This window comes from Felis catus, chromosome C2, assembly GCF_018350175.1.
Source record: "Felis catus isolate Fca126 chromosome C2, F.catus_Fca126_mat1.0, whole genome shotgun sequence".
NCBI lineage: Eukaryota > Metazoa > Chordata > Mammalia > Carnivora > Felidae > Felis > Felis catus.
In genome coordinates this window covers 95,846,411-95,870,703 of record NC_058376.1, presented here as the reverse complement: position 1 = coordinate 95,870,703, position 24,293 = coordinate 95,846,411, and the positions used below count along the sequence as shown (strand labels likewise).

Sequence of the window (24,293 nt, the reverse complement as noted above, 5' to 3'; positions counted from 1 at the left end):
TTAGTTTTTTTGTATTGAGTTCTTATTTTGTACTTTCCATTAGCAAATTACTAGGAATACAAATGATTGAGGTTCTTTTTCAAGGCTACAAATGCTTCACTAGTAAATAAAACATCACATCTTCAGAATTCCATGTTTTCTCTTTTATATAATTCGCAGTTCTCACACAGACCATGAAGGGCTTTCCCCCTGTCAATTCTAGAAGCTTCTTCCTTAAACAGACTGCCATCTTTTGTTTAATTTTGCAGCTCTGTGAAAAATAACTTAGTTTTTTTCCCCTACTTTCAAAGGAATCTTCCCACTCAAAACCTGTTGGAAATATGAAATAGGTCATATTCCCATCAAAGAAAGCTTATCATTCTCCTAGTATTTTCCTTTTGTGTCAACTTGAAGAGCGGCATTAAGTGAATGCCCACAAAGCATCTTAGAGGCTAAGGAAGGATTAAACTAAAGGCTAAACTCTGAGACAGGTTTATATACACTGCAGTGCACTTTCCTAGGGCTTAGCGTCTTTTCGCCTATCTGTAGAGGATATCAGAGGGCAACGTTTCTGCCATGAAACAGGACTAATCAACTTAGTTGAATTCGTATTTAAGGCAAGGTGAATTAATTAAGACGGTTTCTGAAACAGTCGTCAGACGTGCTTTTAAATCTGCAGCCAGAGGAGCTTCCACAATTGAAAGAAAATCTTTGGATGGTTCTTCCACAAACAATGTCAAAACCAGGAAGACTTCAGAGAGGATGTAAGTATATATATCTACCCTTACTTAATGAGTCCAAACTCAGACTAGTTACTTTTAATAAAATGTTTGCACATATAAAATAAATGGACACTTTTATCTTAAAAGGAATGCGTGTCTACATGGATCGAGTGCACAATGGAGAAGTAAGGAAATCGTCTTGAATAAATACCATCAACAGCATTCCTGCCAAAATCGCTGGGTACATTATAAAAATAAAACACATTAGACTTTGGAAAAATGAATTTTTATAAAGAAAGGCTTAGATTTATCTACAAATTTGGTTGGCTCCCTTATTGCTAACAACATGTTAGCTAATAAATTCTTATTTGGCTGAAACTACTGAAGAGTTACTAATGATACACTGCTCATGTCAAATAAATAAATACTATCTGTCACACCTTAATTTTATTTTAAGTAAAAGTAGAAGGAAATTTATTTAAAATAAAGTCAGCTCAAAGTTGTATATAAATTTATCAAGTGTTTTCTCATCTTCAAATAGATTAAGTACCTGCCTCTGTGTGTTGCTGCTATACATTTACTATGCGTTATTCTTCTAATGGCCTTTTGTTACTGCAGATAACTATATTCCAAAAAGAATTACGATGTGCGGGCTATGAAATGTCAGAGTAGAAACTCTGAGAAAAAAACATTGAGGAGCAGTCAATGATAATCATGAAAAAAACCCTCTGTTAACTATTTCTTAACTCATTCTTTCTAACAATCTCACTAACATATCTAAAATTCAGTTCAGTTATACGGGTACTACTAGATGTCACTTTGACCTACGTACAAATTTATATACAATGGGTTTGCTTCACGATCTTTTGGAGAAAGTGAACGTAATTTATTCAAATTATAGCAGTGCATAAGTTATGTTGAATTCAAGTAGTGAAGATATTACATAATCTCTACTTGCTTAATGATGAAAAGGTTTAGTCTTTTTCATTACAGTATTTGCAAATGTGTCTAGAATTTTACATCTCAAGGAAGCATAGGTGGCTCTAATGACAACGAGCTTCCAGAATGAAAAGAAGTGAGAGGTGAGGGAAGCATGCACACACCATATGCCTTCACCAACACTTTCCAGGGTTCGCATTGTGACGCAATGCATTTAGAACACTGCTTTAATAAAGTATATGCCTTTAGGAAAAGTGAAATATATTTCAGGGCCACTGCCAAGTGCTTCGGTACTAACTGCCTTTGTGGACAGTGATGCTTACTACTACAGTGATACCTCATTTCATTTATATTGTGCTTGTGTATGCTTATTGTTATTTAAAACAAAAATTAAGTCTAGCTGACCTCCAAAGTGGGCTGTTAGTGACACAACTCAAGCCAGTAGAAAAGAAGCCTCTGAGTTCCTTCCCTATCCTCGACAAGGCTGGGGAGGGGCGGGAATATGCAGAGACCCAGAGTCAAAGTCCTCTTGAGGAGAGGCTCAGAGCAGAGTCAGGAAGAGGGTGCAGAGGCCCTCTGCAAAACTAGGTGGGAGGAATGTTTTGCAATTATTGGGGGACCAACTGAGAGAAGGTCAAGGAAAAGAACAAGAAGCCTGGGCTTGAAATGTCAAAATTCCCCCAAGGGGATGTTTCACAATGGAGAACTTTAATGTTCAATTTGAAATTGTTTTTGACACTGCCCCCTCCCCCCCAATCTGATTGGCCAATTCTCAGTCAAGTTGGCTACACAACACGTTTGCCTTGTGTGAGTGCTTTTTTGTGGATACTGAGGGAAATGGATGGCATTCGGAGTCAATGTAGAGCAGAGAGGAAGGAACAGCTACAGGAGGTGGGCTGTCGACCAGACTGGGAACCCGCAAGAGCAAAAAGTCAGTGCCTGACCACCCATGAGGATGAAATCCTTGAGGAAGAGGTGGGGTGGGGCTGATGGAGACATCAGCCACTCAGATTTTTTTTTTCAATATATGAAATTTATTGTCAAATTGGTTTCTATACAACACCCAGTGCTCATCCCAAAAGGTGCCCTCCTCAATACCCATCACCCACCCTCCCTCCCTCCCACCCCCCATCAACCCTCAGTTTGTTCTCAGTTTTTAAGAGTCTCTTATGCTTTGGCTCTCTCCCACTCTAACCTCTTTTTTTTTTTCTTCCCCTCCCCCATGGGTTTCTGTTAAGTTTCTCAGGACCCACATAAGCAGCCACTCAGATTTTAAGGAGCAATGTCTTTTGTCTTTCTTTCTGTTATAAATGGCCATGATGCACATTTGGGATAAAGATGCTTTAAGTGTAACTATTTCTTCCACTTGAAATAGGGCTTGGATAATTTTAGAATCACCTTGTAATCTCAGGAAACTATGTATTTGGAATATCAGTACAATTATTTACATTTCACACACTGTTTTATGTAATTATTTTCTAAGCTTTTTATTATTGGATATAAAAATAAACTTTTCACACTTCTAACTATGACTGTGAAATTAGCATGATCTCTCTTCTCACCGTGAATTTTTCTGCTAAGGGTATTGATAATGAAATACTTTTGGACAATTTATTGGTCTTCCTACTTTTTTTAATGCTTTTATTTATTTTTGAGAGAGAGAGAGAGAGAGAGAGAGAAAGAATGCAAGTGGGGGAGGGGTAGCGAGAGAGAAGGGCACAGAGAATCCAGAGCAGGCCCTGTGCTGAGAGCAGACAGCCGGATGTGGGGCTCAAACTCACCAACTGGGAGATCACGACCTAAGCCGGAGGTGGCCACTTAACTATTTTTTTTTAATGGTCAGGCACCCCAGCCTTCCTATTTTTTTAAAAAAAAATTTCCTATTTATTATTTTTCTAAACTGAAAATGTACTTAAGGAAGTGTGAATTATGCTTTAGCACTAACATGCTTTTCAGAACCCAGATTAATATAGGACACCTAGAATAGCGAATGTGTGAAGCTACTAAGGATTGTTTTATACCTTAAATAAAAGATCTCTGTAAATATCTCCCACTAGTTTTCATTTAAGAATTTATATTTTTTTTCTCAAGATTGTAGAAACATTTAATTCTACTGATCTACTCTTAGAATGTAAAAACTGTATTTGTAAAAACTTACAAATACAGAAGTTATTTAAAAACTAATTTATTTCAATGAGTACAATCCCGGAGGTCATGCATCATACATGCAACACAACGAATATTCCATATGTAATTGCTCAAATTCAGGCTTGGCCAAACTCAGATTGTACCGACTTTAATAAATGGTCACAGTATAGCCAATGAGAGACTGAAATGGAATCAAACTGACACCTGGCTACTATGCACCAGGCAAGCATTCAGTGAAATCTGCTGATTTGGCAAGGGCTTTAGTTCATGAACTTCATGTCTTACTACTACTGCCCTAATCAGTTGAGACAGAATTAGCACTACCTAAATCGTCTGTGTGCTGCCTGGAGGGGTTTGTTGAGGGTAAGAGTCTGAAGATAGAGATTAAGGAATCCTCATCCTCCTAAAGTGCTGGGCATCCAGGATTAGAGCTCTGGGTCAGAGAAATCCACACTGAATGCAAACCTAAGCACCGTTACACTCCGGACTTGGGATTACCAGACTCACTGCGTTTAAAATGGATATCCCCGTCTGCATTTTGACTCAAGAGCATTTCATCTGCCGTGCCAAAGTGACCTTGGTTCACTTCATTTGTCTAGATGTTTCTAAAATAAGAGGATACCCTGAAAATGTGAAAGTTGATATTTAAAGACTCATGGGTTGATCCTATGAGTCCCCAAATGGTGAGATTATAGACACTTAGATTTGGAGCCCAAGCATCTACCTTGCTGATGAAGGGAACGATCTGGCCAACCCCAGAACGTTTCCTTGGAAGTCTCCTGATAGTATTTGCTTTGAAATATAATTTGATTTAGAGCCGGGAAACCGTTCTGTGTGACTGTAGCGGTAGATGCATGGCATTCTACGTTTCTCAAAACCCATAGAAGGTACCACGCTAAAAGTAGGCACACAGGTAAACTGTGCACTTTGGATGATAGTGACGTGCAGGTATAGGTTTACTGATGTGCCACATTCACAAATGTACCGCTCTGGTGCCAGACATCGATAGTGAGGAAGGCTATGCGTGTGGGGCAGAGGGAGATATATGGGAGCTCTTTGTACTATCTACTCAGTTTTGCTGTGAACCTAAAACTGCTCTAAAAATAAAGTCTATTAAAAAATAGACTGCATAAAAATTTGGCACATTCAAAATATAACAACAGAACACGAAAAGGGGATCTTGGTCCATTCAGGTTGCTATAACAGAATACTGTAGTCTGGGTGGCCTATAAATGCAGAAATCTATTTCTTGCAATTCTGGAGGCAGAGAGTCCAAGGTGAAGGCGCCAGCAGATTCGGCAGATGCAGTCTGCGAACCAGATACGGTCCAGTGAGGACCTGCTTCCTGGTTCACAAATGACCACTTTCTTGCTGTGCCCTCACATGTCAGAAGGGGTGAGGGAGCTCGCTGGTAACTCTTTTCTTTCTGTCTGTCTTTTTTTCTTTTTTTTTCTTTCTAAACTTTATGTATTTTGAGAAAGAGAGAAGGGGAGGGGCAGAGAGAGAGGGAGAGAGACAGAGAATCCCACGTGGGCTCCGCACCGTCAGCACAGAGCCCAACATGGGGCTCAAACCCACGAACCATGAGTTCATGACCTGAGCCGAAACTAGGCACCCCTCTCTAGTGTCTCTTTTCTAAGGACACTAATCCCATTCGTGAGGGGGTAGACCCCCTCGTGATGTAACCACTTCCCCAAATATTTACCTCCTAATACCGTCATATTGGGTATTCAACATATGAATGGGAGGAGGCATAAAAATCCAGGGTATAGCACCAGGCGATTAGACTTTTAGAAGAAAATTTGGGCACCAATAGATATGATGGTGGTAAGTTAAAAAGCACTCGCTTACAAGATAAGGATGAAAGGAAACTAGGGAAGCCAAGTGGAGCCCAAAACCGTAACACTGAGATGTGGCAGATGTCACTGACTCATCCTTCCTGGGGACCTTCATGGCATACATAGAGATACTTCTCTAGACCTCGGAAGTAAGCTTACATTTTAGGTGCAAACTTGGAGGATTGATTAAAAAATAATAAACTACTATACCAGATGTGTAACAAAATTTTATAGATCACATTCAATCTCCTTGGCATTACAAAAAGAAAAAAAAAAAACCGCACCCAAGAACCACAGGATCCAGAACAGTTATGTTACCAAGAAGAGTTTTAAGCAGATATAAATTAGATCAGACTTGTCTTTGATGCTCCATTTCTTCATCTCTGTTAACCTGATAGCCTTGAGTTCCCTGCTTACTTCACTAAATGCGTGACTAACAGTAAAAAAAACAATCCTCCTTTGTTGTTGCAGACAATGGACCCTACAGAACCTCGTAAATGTATTCCTCTGTCTGGTGAACCTGGTACTCCGGAAGAAAGGCATTTGTGCCAGCTCTCTCCGGAAGAAAGGCATTTGTGCCAGCTCTCTACTGGAATGACATTAGAAGGTAATCACCTTGCCTCAACAGCCCCACACACTGTTGCTGCCAGTGGGCAGAGGGAGATATATGGGAGCTCCCCGTGGCCCCCTTCCAAGTTCATCTTCAACCATGGGGAAGTCCTTCCCCATCTCAAGCACCTGCCCCTCTCAGCTTCTTGGTCTGAAGGCTCCCTCCCACACCGCAGGAGTTCCTTGCATCTAGATCAGGCATAATCCAGGGGCTGTTTACCCGTCTCTTTGTCTTTCATTGGGACAAATCCTGAGGTGTGTTCCACAAGATGTCTTAGCAGCGTTGATCCCCAGTTGCCCAGAGTAGTAATCCACACATTAACTCTCCCTTTATCAGCTTTTCCCTTCCTGATTTCACTTCCCCACTCCCCCTTGTGAGCTCCTTGGGACCACTACCTGCATTCAAGTCCTTGTCTGCAGGCCTTCTTAGGGGGAATGCCAGAATTAGACAGCCTCATCTGTTTTTGGTGACTAATTTTTATGGCATTTCCCTCAGGTGACGTGTGTGAGGAAGAGGGGTGGTCCAACATCTAGGCAATCCTTGCTCTGGAGGGATTCTGCACCTCTCCCTTTCTTCCTTCTTTTTCCTCCTCCTTCCTCCTGATTCGTCTCCAGCATCACATAAAATGCAAGATAAACATTATATTTTATAATTTTAAAGATTCTATCTCATTCGTGGGTAAGTTCAAACTTCTGCCAAAGACAGTCATTTTATGACACAAATGAAAGTTCAATAACACCCAGTTGTGTCCCACATTGTTCTGTTGTGTAATGGACTAAGGGGAGGAAGGGGGCTGTGCACCAGATTGCACATGGAGGACCTGAGATTTCAAGGCATGACAGTGTTCTTGACAGAATTGCAAGCCCATGTCTGACATATACCCAACCTTTGTTCTTTGTTGGCATTCTCACCGTGGCTGGCAGGTACCTGGCAAATATTTTTATTTTAATCCTGACTAGTCACTAGACTCTCTGAGGTCACTATCAGAGAGGAAACTATACTGACCTCACAGAAACCCAGTGAAAAGAAATCAACATAAAGAAATGTTTTAAATATATGAATGGCAAAAGCCAATGTTAGGTGAACTACGGACTATGATCATTAGGTTTCAGTCTTAAAAAGAAGCTAAAAAAGGGATTGTTTATTTAAATACCATTATATTTTTAGTTTTTGGTCTATATGAGTGTATTAACTGTTTTAACAATCAAATCAAATATACATACAAGAAAGGAAAAAATGAAGATCACTACTTTGAAAAGCAGAACATTTTCTTCCCGATTTCCTAATTTTTCAAGTTTATTTCTTTATTTTGAGAGAAAGTGTGCACAAGTAGAGGAGGGGTAGAGAGAGAGGAAGAGAGAGAGAATCCCAAGCAGGCTCTGCACTGTCAATGTGGAGCCTGATGTGGGGCTTGAACTCACCAACCATAAGATCATGACCTGAACTAAAGTCAGACACTTAACTGACTGAGCCACCCAGGGGTCTCTCCTAGTTTCCTTTTTTAAAAAACACAGTTGTAGGTATCTGGGTGCCTGGGTGGTTCAGGCAGTTAAGCATCTGACTCTTGATTTTGGCTCAGGTAATGATCTCACAGTTTGTAGAATGAAGCCCCCACTTCAGGGATTCTCTCTCTCTCTCTCTCTCTCTCTCTCTCTCTCTCTCTCCACCACTCCCCCACTAATGCATGCATGCACGCACACTCTTGTTCTCTCTCTCAAAATAAATAAAATAAAATATTTTAAAAACCATACTTGTAGGTATCTTGAATTTTTTGAAGTGACAATGGAGGATGAAGGAAAAGCGACAATGACCTGCTTGACTAGTATTTGTTTAATATTTAAAATTACTCAAAGGACATGAATAATTAACAGGAAGATGTAAACCAAAATGTTATCCTTTTAACAACGGTCCCTATTTCTGGTCATTAGGTTCTTCAGATAAAGTTATGCATCCTGTGTTTATGTATATTTGGATACAACTTGCTCACTTGTTCTAATTAAACACAGTCCTAGTCTATATCTACTTTAACTAGATGTATTTTTAGCCACTATGATTTTCCCCTTTTCTATTTTAATCTTAACAATTAAAAAGGAAGATTTTTCTAAAGATTGAACATATGGGAAATAGACACATTCGTACCCTTGGAAATATAAAAATCAAAGTAAGTTGTAAGAAAGGAGGTTGGTATTTCTGGAATCTTGCAAGGCTGGTTTAATTTTATTATTGCTTGTAATATGGTGTGGTATTTCCTGTGAACTCATCAACGAATTCCAAGGACAAGCTGAAAATCACTGAGTTCTGCAGTTGGGTCTGGGAGCTCACAGTGAAGGGGGTTTTGTGTAAGTGAAAGTTTGGTATAGCTGGTCTCCCCAGATGTTGGGGAAATACAAAAGGTGTTTGTTGAGTTCAAGAAAAATTCAAATAGTTCACTAAAAGTGTAGTTTTTTGTTTATATATTTATCTGATTCTTTTTAGAACTCCATCAGTGGCGAGAGATATTGATGATAAATCCAACGATGGCCATGAATCCTTTACTGATGGCACCAGGGCAGCAGAGGATGCCACTGGTTCCTTCATCATTTGAACCTCCAACGGTGGATCGGTATTTCTTTCCAATATACTATTCTGTTCGAAGGAGAAAATGGATGACCATTAACGTTTCAAATGATGGTGACTCCAGTTTTGTTTTCTTGTCTAGTGTCACTTCCATGAACTGTGGCACACAAATGCATATCAAGATGCTCTGCTGGCCACACTTTCAACACACTTCCCATCACCTCCCATCTGGGGCCTGCTTGACACACTCCACACATAGCTAACAAACACTTACTATGGGACAGGCATCATACAGGTATAAACATTGATGTAATCTGCAAGGACTGCCCTAACAAAATACCACAGACTGCATGGATTCAGCGACAGAATTTTATTTCTCCTAGTTCTGGAGTCTGAAAAGCCATAGATCACGGTGTCGGCAGAGTTGATTTGTGATGAGGCCTCTGTCCTTGGCTTGCAGATGGTCACCTTCTTGCTGTGCCCTCACCTGGCATTTTTCTCTGTGCATGCACTCCTGCTTCCTCTTCCTCTTCTTCTTCTAAGGACACCTGTCCTATCGGATCAAGGCTTTGCTGTTATGGCCCTGATCCTTACGTACCCCATGAAAGGCCCTATCTACAAATATAGTCACAGTGGGAGTTTGGACTTCAACCTATGAATTTGGGAGGAGCACAACTCACTCCATAACAGTTGAGTACCCTGGTTTTCTCATGATAGAACAATTTTTTTCTTTCAATAAAAGTGACATTATCAGTACTTAGGTTGTACACCTGGCAGTTTCTTATTCTCCCCTCTTTAGAATATTTTGACATTCTGAGAGGAAAGTAATGTCCATTATTTATTGTTGTTGTGGAGTGTGAACAATAAATTTTGACTTCTCAAGACCACTGAAGTTTGGCAAAATAAACAAACTGCCCACCACATAGTCAAACACTGATCCCAGATGGCAAAACCCAAGGCAAAGTGTGTCCATGACATGAGAAAAGAATGTGGTCAGAATAGTATGTTGGTCATGGGAAATCAGAGAGCAGTATTAATTTGATTAGATTTTTTTCCGACATTTCTAAAACTTTTTTTTTTTTCTTGATGTTTCTGTTGTGCTGTCAGCTGGGTCAATCCTTCCTTAGTAGATGTTTCTCACCACAGTTCTACTGAAACCAAGGGGCTGCAGGATTTTTGCATCTTATTTTTGGAAGAGATGATAGAATCTCATCTGGCAATTAGAAAATCTCACTGCCTATGCAATGGAAAATTTGTACTGTTCCATCCTCATTTTATCTATTTTATATCTTTTTTTCCTAGAGATTTATTGTCTTCCACTGTAGCTCCTGCTGACCCAAGACAGTTTTGTGTTCCTTCCCAATTTGGATCCTCTGTTCTACCAAATGCAAATATGCCGAACGTGCTATCCAATCATGTCTACTCAGGTATGAGCAATAGACGGTCTGTGGCACCAATGTGACCTGGATGGCTGCATTAAGTTCTGCCATCATGCCATCGCATTTATTGCTAAGTTTGGCAAAGCTGTGTGGCAGGTGTGCTTGTAAGTTCTGCACTTGCTACCTAGGTTTCAATCATGGTTCCACCACTAAGTGACCACGTGTAAGTTGCTTAACGCCTCCAACCACCAATTTACTGAGGAATAACATGAAAAGTTGCAATATCTCTATCTGTCTTATCTTACACGTGAGGAACTAAAGGGGTCATGAGGAGATGAGATCTGAGAGTTAAGGGGGCTTGGGGCTGTTTATCTCTGGCCTGATAGGTCAAAGTGGGGGCTTGCCTTTTATCCTGAGTAGGAGGGGAAGCTTTTGAGGAGTTTGCACAAAGGAGCGACATGGTCTGACTTACATTTTACCAGGATCGCTCTGGCTCCTGTATTTGAGACAAACTTGATAGGATCAAAGCTCTGAAGATAAACTGATGGGAGTTACTGGGCTATCAGAAGAGCCAAAAGATTATGATGGGTTGGCTCTGGGTGGTGACAGTTGCATAGTAACATGTAGTTGGATTCTGTAATTATTTTGAAGGTAGAAATAACAGATTTTCTCACAGTTTAGATATAAGCTGTGTGAGAGAGAGGTCTTAAGGAGGATAGCAAAAATTTTGGTCTAAACAATAGGAGAGGTAGAGTTCCTGTTCACTGTTGAGGAATAGTGTGAGAGGAACAGAGTTCTTGGGGTGGGAGAGATGTTATGGGCTCTGTTTTGCTCCTGTTACGTTTGAGGTACCTAACAGATAATCAGTGGGAGATGTCAGGAAGGCAGCTAAAGTGAAGAGAGGACTTCTGGAGACAGTTTGGAGATATAATTTTGGAAGTCATCAGCATAGATGAGACTAAATGAGATCATCTTTAGAGTGAGTGTTGATAGAGGTTAAACAGATGATATCTAGGACATACCAACAAGATCCAAAAGATGAGAAGGATCAAACAAGGGAGAAACAGGAGAAAACAGTGTGATGGGAGGAGACCCAGGAGAGCCTGGTGGTCTTGAAGGCAAGGGACGAAGTTTTAAGGAGAGAGTGAGCATCTGGGTCAAGTATGCCTCTCATAGATGAAGTAGACGAAAACTAAGAATATATGGTTAGATTTAGCTGAGTGGAGCTCATTGGTGATCTTGATAAGAGCAGTTTCAGTAGAGGGCTATCAATGAAAACATGACTGGTGGGGGCTCAAGAGAGATTAAGAAGAAAGAAATTCCTCATCATATAGAAGAGCAAACTGATGTATCTTATCCCCCAAAACTGTATTCATGAGTTTCTGTTTGTCCCTGCTCTCCAATTCCAACAACTCTCAATAGATAAGAACAAGTAGGAGTGAAAAGCCTGGCACAAGAAAAAATATGATTGGTGCCAGGGCCAGTGAAGACACCAGTCTGCCTGGATCTGAGCATGTTGTTCATGGATCCAGTGCAAGGGGATAGGGCGTAGAAGCCAGGGCCTGACTGAAACTGGACACACCCACTAGAGTGTTCCAAGGACCAAAAAGGTTGTCCCAAAGGCTAATCCTGGATGAAAACCCCATCTGGCATCAAGAACCCAGTAAATCTATAGCCCATGGTTATAGGCAACACATTAAATAGACCAGTGAAATAGTTGCATTGCTGACTCAGAGCCCATCTTAGTGATAAAGAATCTGGAAGCTGCCAATGTTTGGATACAAGCAAGCAAATTCACCACCTGTCTCAGGCACAGAGGTCAGGTCTCCTGCCTCAAGGCTGATGTGTAGGAGAGTAAGCAACGGAAAACTAGGGCCTCAGTTCTATAGAAACTGAGCTACTAAGTTAGCAAAATAGAAACCAAGACACAAATCTATTTCAAAAAATTGGGTATCAGGAAGAAAGTAGGTTATTATAGCTGGACTAGCACTAAGTTTGATGTCATCTATTTAGGAAAGAGAAAGAAACTTGGAATAGGTTTGGGGATTCCAGATTTCAGAGGGTCCTAATATCCAGGTAATTAAAATTGTGCCCTCTAAACTGGACTTCTCGTGAGGAATTTCTCAGCATTCTTTTGCAGTCAGTACCTCATGGGTTGATAGTTTCACCCATGCTGGCTCTCTAGAGAAGAATATTTTGAAGCCACTGAATTATAAAAAATATAAAGCGTTAGCATTAGGAGGATTTTAGAGGTCACCTCATCCAATCTCTGAATTTTACAAATGACAAATAATCTCCCTTAAAAAAGATATAGCATTATTTATTTTAAGATGGGTTATTAATAGGAGTTAATGAGCTCTTCTAACTTAGTACAAAGCATGTGCAAGAAGAAATTCTCTCATGATACTGACCCCTGTGTTAGGGAGAACAGATTTTCACAGTTAAACTATATAAAACAAGTACAATTTGTATGTCTATTATTGTTGAAGAATTCTCTGTGGACCTGTGCTGGTCTATGAAGAGGTTGTGCAAATAAATGCATAAATAGATAAACTTTTGCAGCAATTTGACAGGGTAATTCTATGTCTATTAATCTGATCATTTTTTACATTACACTTGTATTTGTCCTTGTTTTCATTTCAATTTTATGAAAGTTTGTTTTATTGTATTTTTAAAAAAAAATTTTATGTTTATTTCTGAGACAGAGAGAGACAGAGCATGAGTGGGGGAGGGGCAGAGAGAGAGGGAAACCCAGAATCTGAAGCAGGCTCCAGGCTCCCAGCTGTCAGCACAGAGCCCAGGGTGGGGCTGGAACTCACAAACCGTGAGATCATGACCTGAGCCGAAGTTGGTCGCTCAACCAACTGAGCCATCCAGGCTGTTTTATTATATTTTTAAAAATGTTTTGGCCCATGATGGGCGGAAATTTTAAAAGAAAAAAAAATACTGCTTTACCATAGATGGTTTAAAAAGCATCGGTATAGACTCTAAGTGCATTAGGAGTACAGAGAAAGAAAAAAAAATCAATAGAGCATAAAGTTACCGGGCAAGAATAGAGCCTTGAATTCCGTAATGCTGCTGTTATTTCAAGACACTTCAGAAGATTGACACAAAGAATGTAATTTCTACCAACTTCATTGAAGGCATTTTGCAAAAAGTATCTTCCTCAGACACACCAAAAAGTCCACATAGAGAGCTTTATATCTTATCCATGAAATCATTGCATTTATTTCCAGGGGTTTTGGTGCACGAGAAGCACTTAGTTACTTTTTTTTTTTTTAAGGTCAACTGATTTCTCTTGCAGCAAAAGAAAAGAAAAATGATCCGTTTTTGCTTTAAAAGCTAGAAACAAAGAGATCCACAGTTCATTTCATTTTTTTTTTCCTTTTCAAGTATGGCAGGAAAATGTCACCAATCATGAGACCCATACTTAAAGAAAAATAAAATTATCTAGTGTTTTATCATTCCATCACCAAAGTAACTCTAAGATGCTGAACAGCAATTATCTGATATTGTTTCCAACACTGTGCTCTACTGGTGGGTGGATGTTCTTTTAAATCATTGTATTTTATTTTTGTTATCTTTAAATGGACATTGTTAATTTGTCTGTGGGGTGGGATGGTGGTTTTCTTTTTTAAGGTTGGGGCATTTTACCACCTGAATCCATAAAGGCAATGGCAAGAAGGAATGAAATGATTCAAAGGCAGCATACTGCCAGGTAACATAATGGTGTTGTTTTTATTTATTTTCTATTCACTTGTTCATTGGTTTTAGATGGATAGATAGATAGATAGATAATAGATAGATATAGAGATACTTTTTATATGCTTTCATTATATTTGTATTTTGTGTTGTATACATATACAAACTCTAATTATATACATATTAGATAGATAGATAGATAGACAAATAGATACCTGATTACATACAAAAAGCACTTCAGGAATATTACAGAAAGAAATATATACAAACATATATTTAAGTTAGTTGCAGATAAAAGTAAGATTAGAAATTACATCGTGAATCTATATCTGTAGATCCTAAGAGTTTAATAATGTCTCATAATTAAAATGCCTAGTTGTGAGTCCCCTGAAATTCATATTTGCACTTCTGTTTTAAAAGACTTCAGTTCTGCCCAAATATAGGAGCTAAGCTTGCCAACCCCACTTCGGACTCTACAAGCAAAGCCCAGGCAGCCCCATATCAGTGGCCCCAAAAGTGGACTTCAGCTGTAGCAACTAGGAGAAAGAAAAGACAGCAATAATGACTAGGGCATGGCCCCGGGGTACAAGAAGGCCTCAGACTCAGTTTTCCATCACTGAACCCTAATGAGTCCAGGTGATAACCAATAATCAAAATAAATTAAGCAAAACCCCCAACAAATCCTCCCCCACAACTCCTGCCAATTGCATTGATTTGTGACAGTTGAGACTTGCGTTGACTTCCTTGAGTCCCACTAAGATTATACTTTGGGGTTTAGAAAACTCTTTCCAGAACTTTGATTTCTTCGAGGATTAATTTCTGGCAAGAAACTACCCTGTGCTATGTTATTCCCATTCCTGCGAAATTTGCCAGATCTATTAGAGCTAATGCTTTAAAGACAGGCCTTGGACTTCCATTGTGAGATTCGGCCAAACCTTTCATCCTCAGGTCTCATTCCAAACTCTCCTTCCCGGTGATTTTCAAGGGAATTCGTGTTTCCACCCAACACACTTCTGATAAGTAGTGGGAAGACCTGGGAAAAGCAGAGGTTCCATCTCAAGGAACACAGAGAACCATTAAGATTATATTTCTAGCAGTTTTTTGGGGGTGTATAAAATATATTGTTTTGTTTTTAGGATGGAAATGGAAATGCATGCATTTTACCAGCAAAGGAGAATAGAAAAAGTGAATCCCAAGGGACTAGCAGGACCAGGGATACCATTCCTCTATAGCTCCAGCATCCCTCCTGGCCCAGCCAACTACCATGGCAGGAGCATGCTCCCTGCCAGTGACCTGAATTTTCACAGAAGCACCCTGAGAAACCTTCAGGGAACCCCCACGCTAGTGGCAGCTGGTCCACATTTTCTAGAGAGCTGGGGTCAGAAATGTCGTCGTCTCAGGAGAGGTGCTGGGAATCAGAAAGTTCTAGACAGCGATACTGAGAGCTCTAAAAGTCAAGGAGAAGAAAAAATCTTAGGCCAGACTCATGTGATTCCCTACGACGAGGATGAATTTGCAAAAGAACCAGAAACCGAAGCTCTCAACAGTCAGAAGTCAAGGGAAACCAATGAAAAGCCAGCTCTTGGCAACACCTGTGGGGAGCTCGAGCCCACCCATAAAAAACCTTGGGGAGCTCATGGTGCTCCCCTAGAAGCAAAGGCCTGGGATGGTGCAAAGGAGAAGACTTCAGAGCAAGGCTTTGCAGCCTGTGGTGAAAAGAATGGGGTTTGTCCCCCAATTCCTCGACCATCTCTGCCAGGTGGGTGTCAGGGGCCAATGGCAGATTCTAATGAGCCACAGGTCACCACACCCTTAAGTTATTACATAATGTACCTCGTGTTTCCTTTTATTCTTCTTTTTCTTAATCCTATTTAGGACTATGTCTTCTTGAAGTCCCTTTATTATGTTTGTTCCAATAAGCCATATTAGTGAAACTTGTCTCTATTTATATATTGCTGTATAGAGAATTTCCAGCCAAAGCTAGGAAGGCAAGAATGAGGAAGGATGGGGAAACCTACCAGAATTTTAAATTAAATTTTTAATTTAATTTGCTACTAATTTCTTCAATACAAAATAGAGGGACTTCTTCCTTAAAAGTATGAATTCCATCTCCCCTGTATTTAAGTGCAGAAAACAATAGACAGTTAAACAAAAGCATTAATTTTCAGTGCCCATTCCTGTTACGATAACTTATTACCTAAAAACATTAACATACTACCCTCCCAAACAAACAATGAATAGTTTCTAGAACTTCTTTTGGTAAAAACATTTTAAAACACAGGTATTTGGGGAAGGTGGTTGTAATCTAGTCACCAAGCCAATTGTGTTGGTGACTTACCCTTACAAAGCGTTAATTTGCCATTTCGAGGGGCGCCTGGGTGGCGCAGTCGGTTAAGCGTCCGACTTCAACCAGGTCACGATCTCGCAGTCCGTGAGTTCGAGCCCCGCGTCAGGCTCTGGGCTGATGGCTCAAAGCCTGGAGCCTGTTTCCGATTCTGTGTCTCCCTCTCTCTCTGCCCCTCCCCCGTTCATGCTCTGTCTCTCTCTGTCCCAAAAATAAATAAACGTTGAAAAAAAAATTAAAAAAAAAATTTGCCATTTCAATGAATATGTGGCTACATTCTCATGTCACCTAGAGAGCATGATAATTCATAGAATATCATAGAACATGACAGTGTTCATCTGGAGAATGAAATCCACAGGGCATGTCTATTAGAACCTGAGAGAAAATGAAGCAGTATGGAACTTCTTTGTTTATTTACGATAATGCTGTCGTTAAAGATCCTTTAGAAGAAGGAAAGAAAGGAGATTGCTAAATTTTTCAGAAAATATCTCTCAGTATTGTTTAAGGAGCTTGCACATAGATATAAAGGGACCCTCTGTGGTAATAGAATATAAGGAAATTAATGTAACTATACATAAAACCATGCGCTTAGTTTCCCCTTTTCCTGGAAATTGTATACCACAAAATAATTTCCTTTCCACTTTTAAAGGAGCGCACCCATTGGTTACAATTGGGGAAAATCTGTCTTTGGATGAAGATATTCAGAAATGGACCGTGAATGACGTGCACAACTTCATTAGGGGCCTTCCAGGTTGCTCAGATTATGCTCAGGTGACTGAACATTTAAGTACTTTCATAAAAATAAGACATTTTGAAATATGTTTCCTTCCACACGGGTTCTGCCAAACTTGCATTTTTCTCCCAGAGAAGTTTGCTTCTCTGAGTTTGCTTCTAATCTACCCCTTGTATGTCATCGACTGACCGGGGACAGGAGCCTCTGATTGCTGAATCTTGGGTCATGACCCCACAGCCCATCTGCAGGGGAGGCTGGGAAAGCCAATGTCTGGCATTAGTTTCTGTTCCATCAAGATTCCTGGGAGATAGGAATTTACCCAAAATTAGGAGATTCGGAGGCTAAACATCCAAAAATATTGAGAAATGATGAGTACTTTCCCTATTCTTCCATATAGCAAACATTGGGGGCACATACTTCTGTACCAGAAGTTTTAGGCTACTTATAATAGGTAATAGAAATATATTCTTTATTCTAAAAAGAATAACAAGCCTACAGATCTGAAAAGTAAGAAATTAACTACTTTAAAATTCTCTATTTATGCCAGGGCAATATGCAAAAGGGAATACACACGTATAATTCAGTCTGGTAGATAAAATACTATTTTTTTGAATCATAATGAACCATTAGGACAGTTGGAAAGAAGACTAGCTCTCCTCATATGGGAAAACTGGTGACAAAAATAATGGGTTGGCCGGTTTTTGAAGTTTATATCAATGCTACATTTTCATATATAAAGTTTATTTTTTCAAGTGATTTAATAACACAATTTTAAGCTGCAATTTGCTTACTAAATCTGGTGTCATTATCTTTGGTTTATATATTAAAGGGAAAAAAGGCAAGGAAAGGACATTATAATTTAACATAATTAACTGATGTTAGAAATGACTTTTTTCAGATCTTGGTTTTATGATCATTTTTTTTTCTTCAATTTAATGCCATTAATTCTTCTACTTTTTCTTTTTTTTTTTTTTTGTTCTGTTTATGGGACTTACGGAAAATTAGATAGAGGAGCAGTTAAGAGCATGGCTTATGAAACTAGAAAGTACAAGTTCAAACCCTGGCTTTCCGTTATCTGGACATGTGACCTAGGACAAGCCGCCTGTCTTCTTAGTGCTGTTTTTCATCTGTAAAATGGGGATAATTATATAATTTATCCTCAAAGGATTGTGGTAAGCAGTAAAGAAGGCCTGGCACCTTATAAGTTCTTGACGAGCGTTAATTTCACCATGCTATCAGAGGCTCCTCAAGATAACGGGTTCCTTATCAGGCAAGTTGTATTCTTTCAGTTACCCACTTTGTCTTTTTGCATACTTTGTAAAAAAAATTTGTCCTATTTTCTCCCATTCAATGAGTCTAACCTTATTATTTTCTTATTAGTCATTGACCATGGGGCAATCTCTTTTTAAATTTATCTATTCCACTTATCAAGGGCTGCACCAACTGCCAGTACAGCAAAGTTACCAAATTTTGATAACAGTCCGAAATAAGCAACAGTTGAAATCAGCAGTAAGCAATGAACATGTGATTGCTGGCTTCTGGGTGGGCCGAATCTGTTTGGCCCCTCATTATTCTTCATCAGCCAGTGATCCACAGGCATGGAAGTGCCGCGTATGAGACCCGCTCTTGTAATAAATGATGCTACATGCATTTCATACTTTATCATCCCAAATGTCTTCTTGTGGGTACGTAGAAGTCACATAAGCACGAATACCCCACACTTTTCTGACTCATTATCTCTCACCAACAGGATGTCAGCGCTCCTTTCCCCACCCCAAGAAATGGAACAGTTATTTCTAGGTGTTTCTCAAATGTGGTTAGGGTCAAGTTCTGCTCTTGTTTCTTCACGAGTCTATTCCCTCTCAGCTGGTGACTGCTGGTGAAATCAACAGCAAGAACATTGCCCTGCTGGGCGTGCCCCTGCCGTGTTAGGGACAGTATTCCCTACAGAAATGGAGAGAGTCCCCTTGGATGCAATTGAGCGCAACAAGCTCAGAAGCAGCACAGCTCGGGCACAGCTGTCACTGGAACCCTTGTCTAGTATGTCACAGCCTGGGACTAGTCAGGGTCACACCCACCATGTCTCCCACACCCACCCTGCCGTCTTCTTTCTCATCTCTGCCTTAGGTGGCCACTCAGCAACCTCCTACCAACTGCCTCCTGTAGGTATAAAAATAAAGCCAGAAAAAAATAACCACAACTAAACCTCAAAGCTCCTATGCAAATGAATTCTTTTAAATAGATAGAGAGAGAGAGGGTTGGTAGCTCAATTGTTCAGGGACATCCAGGAGAGCCTGTGACACATCTTGTTTGTTCTAAGTAAATGTCTCATTCAAGGAACTCAGCAGATAAAATATTCTCTCCCTAAAAGAACTGAAATTACTAAAATTATGTGTACATTTATATGGTGCTCCTGGCTTAAACTGCTGTCTTGACAATGAAGTAGGAGGGACATGTGAGTGACACTGGCATATTCTGCAACTTTGCCTCAGGCCCAGGTTCATCCGTCAGGGCTGAGGCTTGGGTCCTCATGCAAGTCAGTCCCAGCTGCCAACCTGTCTCTGTTTGAAAAAGTATCCTGGGGCAGCTGGGTGGCTCAGTTGGTTGAGCATCTGCTGATTTCAGCTCAGGTCATGATCTCACAGTTCGTGAGTTCGAGCCCAGCATCAGGCTCTATGCTTACAACTCAGAGCCTACAGCCTGCTTCAGATTCTGTGTCTTCCTCTTTCTCTGCCCCTCCCCCACTCACACTCTGTCTCTCTCTCTCTCTCTCAAAAATAAGTAAACATTAAGAAAATTAAAAAAGAAAAGAAAAGAAAATGCATCCCTTCATTGCTCAATGGAATCCCTACAAAGGAAAGAGAAATGGGCCAAACCTTCCCACCATTAATACATTTAACTGTTTCCACCAGTACCCCTTTCTCTGAATGGCAGCAGGATTACATAGCGAAAATCCTGGATCAGAATGAGAAACCTTTTATTTTCTAAGTTCTCTACTTGGCAAGCTCAGCTTCTTGGCAACTCACTTAACCTTTTCTACACTGGTTGTCTCATTATTATAATAATGCCTACTTTTTGCTGAACATGGACTATATGCGAGGCACTGTATCAGGCACGTCGTTTAGATTATCTTTTAAATTTAATGTATACCAATTCCATGAAGAAGATATTAACTCTATGTTGCAGCCTCAGCTGCAAAACTGAGCATCACAGTGTCTAAGAGAGTGAGTGCTTGAAAAATGTGTATGAGACTACAAATCTAGCTCTTTCCACCACAATTACTTTATGCTGAAGATATTGGGCCATATGGCTTATAGTCAAGGGTACCTGGGCCCCTAGGTATTGTCAAAGATGGTAAAAGGAATCCTTAATTTATTCCTAATACTTCAAAAAACGTTAAGAGAAATCATACGTTTCCCCAAGATAAGGCTACAAGCCTAACCAAAGTGTCAACTTTTTCACTTTAGCCTAAGATAAGTTAGTTCATGTTAGGCATTCTATAATTTTCTTTCTTTTTTTTTTTTTTTTTCAACGTTTATTTATTTTTGGGACAGAGAGAGACAGAGCATGAACGGGGGAGGGGCAGAGAGAGAGGGAGACACAGAATTGGAAACAGGCTCCGGGCTCTGAGCCATCAGCCCAGAGCCCGACGCGGGGCTCGAACTCACTGACCGCGAGATCGTGACCTGGCTGAAGTCGGACGCTTAACCGACTGCGCCACCCAGGCGCCCCATAATTTTCTTAATTAAAGTAGGAAACAAAATAATTACTTAGCAAACACAGTTTATAAATAACTAAAATCTATTAGAACAAGAATTTCCTAGTACAGAAGCTTCCCCAAAAGACTTGACTTTTCAGTCAGTCCTGAGGCATGCCCTCCAATATAGTGGACACAAGACAAATATGGTTCCCCTTGCCACTGAGCTTAAAGTCCAGAAGAGGGACACTAGTAAGGAGTTCCACATCAATGTGGAGATGCTACGAGAGAGCAGGTACAGAGCATGGTGGGCACACACGGGAGGGCCTTGTGACTTCCTGAAGGGAGAGGCATCTGTAAGTGAGATTACTAGCTGAGGGGGGAGGTGAGGTGGAAGAGAGGCAAAGGAGAAATTTCCAAGTGAAGACCAGGAACCAGAAAGAATTTAGCACAGTTGGGATTTCGAGATAGCTTCCAGTGGCAGAGAAGGCCAGGACCAAGTGAGAGAGGGGACAATGGCAAGATAAGAGGCTGGATGAGGGGAGGGGGTCGGGTCACAAAGAGCTGTGGAGACCCAGGGAGGGACTGTGGCTTTATCCTGGAGGCAGTGGAGGTTTTAAGCATGAGTGGCATACTTAGCTTTATATTTCAGAAAGGTCACTCAGGTTGCTCTTATGAAAGTAGATTGAGGGCAGCAAGACTAGTGGGGAAGCTCTAGATCCAGGGTAGCACCAGTGGGGCGGGTAGACAAGAACACTATGGAAAAGGCAGAACTGGCGTGATTCAGCTTGTGAGTTTAAGGTATACATTAGGGAGCCTTCGGCAGAAAGAGATATTCACTGAAGCCAAGAGAGAGACTGAGACGAATCAGGAAGACCAAAGAGCACCGGAGGCAGAAGCCTAAGGAACCCTAACCCATAAACGTGGATAAAGAAATGATAGCCACACAAGTGACTGAGAAAGAAAGGCAGAGAGTACCCAGGAGGGAGTGCCTTGCAAAGGCCAGGAAAGAGCTTTTTTTTTTTTTTTTTTTTTTTAATGAAAAAGTAGTCAACAATGTCAAATACAGCCAGGAACACCAGGAACATCCATGCACTTGGTAACAGCAGAGTCACCGGGGACCCAGAGACAAGTAGGTTTAGTGGCCTAGTGAGGGTAGAAGTCAGAGTCCTTGAGACTGAGGAATGACTGGACAGTAAGAACATTGAGGCAGGGAAGATCAAAACTCTTGAGAAACTGGCCTGTGAAGGGGATGAGAGGTATGGGGCCGTATCTAGAGACAGAGTGAGGAAGCGTTTGTGTAGTTGCCTTATTATTGTTTGCTTAATGATGGAGACTTGGGTAAATGCCAATGGGAAGGAGCCAGCTCAAGAGGGGAGACTAACACTGAGAGAGGGGTTTATCTACTGAGTGAAGCCTGAGGTGGGAGGGGTGAGGACACACAGTACACATGAAGAGATTGTCTTCAAACACTGAGAGACCCTCTTCCACCATATCAGGATCAAGGGAGAAAATATAAGTTTTTAGGTTGCTGGGCAGAATTAGAGGAAGTTCTTGTCTATTGGTTTCTTTCCTTTCCTTTTCTTTCTTTCCCTTCCCTTCTCTCTTTTCCTTTTCTTTCTTTTCCTTTTCTTTTTTTTCTTTTCTTTTCTTTTTTCTTTTCTTTCAATTAGGAAGTTATACAATCTGCTGAAAATGAGGGAGGATTCTGTAAGATCTTAAGTTTGAAGAGCGTGAAGAAAGCTTGAAAATAGAAAAAAGAGAAAACTTATCAGTAAATAGAGGATTGCCGGGCAGATGGAAGATGGAGATCATGAAATTACAACACTACCAAATCTGCCCAGATTTTTGATTCATCTCTTTATCTTCCTGGAATCTTTGTCCACCAGTGGCCTTCCTAGTTTCCAGAAGAAAAGAAGGCACGGCACTACACAGGCAGAACAGATAGGGCCCCGGAAAGGCCGAGCGCCACAGCATTTGCCTGCATTTCCCTCTCCTCCCCTTGCCATGCACGCAGGGCAGTGGACCGAGACACTGCACCTGTCAGCGTGAGAGGTAAAATTTGTCTGCCATGGTTTCCACCCACCACACTTTACTCAGCCTATTTGTCCATTCATTGGTTTGCCCAGCAACATTTATTGCACATCTACCATATCCCAGCCACAGCATTATAGGGGCACTGGTAAACAAGACATGGGCCTGCCCTCAAGTCATAACTATTCCAGGTTGGAACTGAGTTCCAGAGACAGAATTACAATGTACTCCAAGAGTCATTAAAGAGCACAGACGTGCTACTGGAGCACAGAAGAGAGAGTAACTGAAAATAAGAAACGTTATGACATTTTGTGTCATCCTCAAGCAGTCTTAATGGTTCCTTCAAAACTAAAATACCTATATATGAACAAGAATTTGGGGGGTGCCTCAGTCGGTTAAGTGACTGACTCTTTTTATTTGAAAGAGAGAGAGAATGTGTGTGTAAGTGGGGAAGAGGCAGAGAGAGGGAGAGAGAGAGAGAGAATTCCAAGCAGGCTCTGCACTGTCAGCACAGAGCCAGATGAGCGGCTCAAACCCACGAGCCGTGAGATCACGACCTGAGCTGAAATCAAGAGTCGGATGCTTAACCGACTGAGCCACCCTGGTGCCCCAAGTGACTGACTCTTGATCTTGGCTCAGGTCATGACCTCACATAGTGAGTTCGAGCTCTGAAAAGGGCTGCACACTATCAGTGCAGATCATGCTTGGGATTCAATCTATCTGTCCCTCCCCCTCTTGCATTTTCTCTCTGTCTCTCTAAATAAATAAATAAGGAAAGAAGGAAAGAAGGAAAGAAGGAAAGAAAGAAAGAAAGAAAGAAAGAAAGAAAGAAAGAAAGAAAGAAAGAAAGAAAGAAAGAAAGAATTGGGGGGGCACCACCTGGCTCAGTGGGGAGAGCATGCAAGTCTTGATCTCAACGTCATGAGTTTGAGCCCCACATTAGGTATAGAGATTACTTAACAAAATTGTTTATTTTTATTTATTTACTTATTTTATTTAAGAGAGACAAAAGGGGGGTAGGGAGAGGAGCAAAGGTAGAGAGAGAGCCTTAGGCAGGTTCCACACTCAGCATGGAGCCTGACACGGGGCTCCATCCCACCACTGTGAGATCATGACCTGAACTGAAATCAAGAGTCGGATGCTCCGCTGACTGAACCACCCAGCTGCCCTACACAGGAATTTTTTCCAAAGACATGCAAAGTTAACACCTTTTGTTTTTGATAAAGGTATTTAAAGATCACGCCATTGATGGAGAAACCTTGCCATTACTCACCGAGGAGCATCTTCGCAGCACTCTGGGATTAAAGCTAGGGCCGGCACTCAAGATTCAGTCGCAGGTATGGTGAGTTCTCATAACCAAATATGTATTAATGGTATGAGGCTTAAGAGAAATATGTTACTTTTCTCCTGTTGTAATATGCACAATACCCACTTAACCTCTTTATTAAGCTTTGCCCCTCTGTGGGTGGGGACCTGACAGAAATGAGGAAACCTGAAAGATTTGGGTGGGGTAGTGGTACTCATTCCTAGCTATGGTTGGGAAGGCACAAAGCAGTGGTGTGCTGGTGAATGTTTAACAACTAGTTCCCTTTAAAAAACAAAATGAACGCTG

General features: G+C 40.8%; 1 protein-coding gene across 3 annotated transcripts in view; it reads left to right on the top strand.

Annotated features, from left to right (window-relative positions):
* Positions 1–497: 497 nt before the first annotated feature.
* SAMD7 (sterile alpha motif domain containing 7) overlaps positions 498–24,293 on the top strand; it is a 28,231-nt gene continuing 4,435 nt past the window's right edge. Inside the window, exons 1-9 of one of the 3 annotated variants that reach the window (XM_045037288.1) lie at positions 498–743; positions 6,098–6,165; positions 6,196–6,233; positions 8,712–8,838; positions 10,095–10,219; positions 13,811–13,889; positions 15,010–15,632; positions 16,867–16,988; positions 23,908–24,018. In XM_045037288.1, the coding sequence (XP_044893223.1) occupies positions 6,101–6,165; positions 6,196–6,233; positions 8,712–8,838; positions 10,095–10,219; positions 13,811–13,889; positions 15,010–15,632; positions 16,867–16,988; positions 23,908–24,018 (1,290 nt within the window). In that variant the 5' untranslated portion in view covers positions 498–743; positions 6,098–6,100. Of the gene's footprint in view, positions 744–6,097; positions 6,234–6,731; positions 6,915–8,711; positions 8,839–10,094; positions 10,220–13,810; positions 13,890–15,009; positions 15,633–16,866; positions 16,989–23,907; positions 24,019–24,293 lie in introns of those variants that run through there. The other 2 variants (XM_019810451.2, XM_003991925.4) reach the window with 2 other exon arrangements.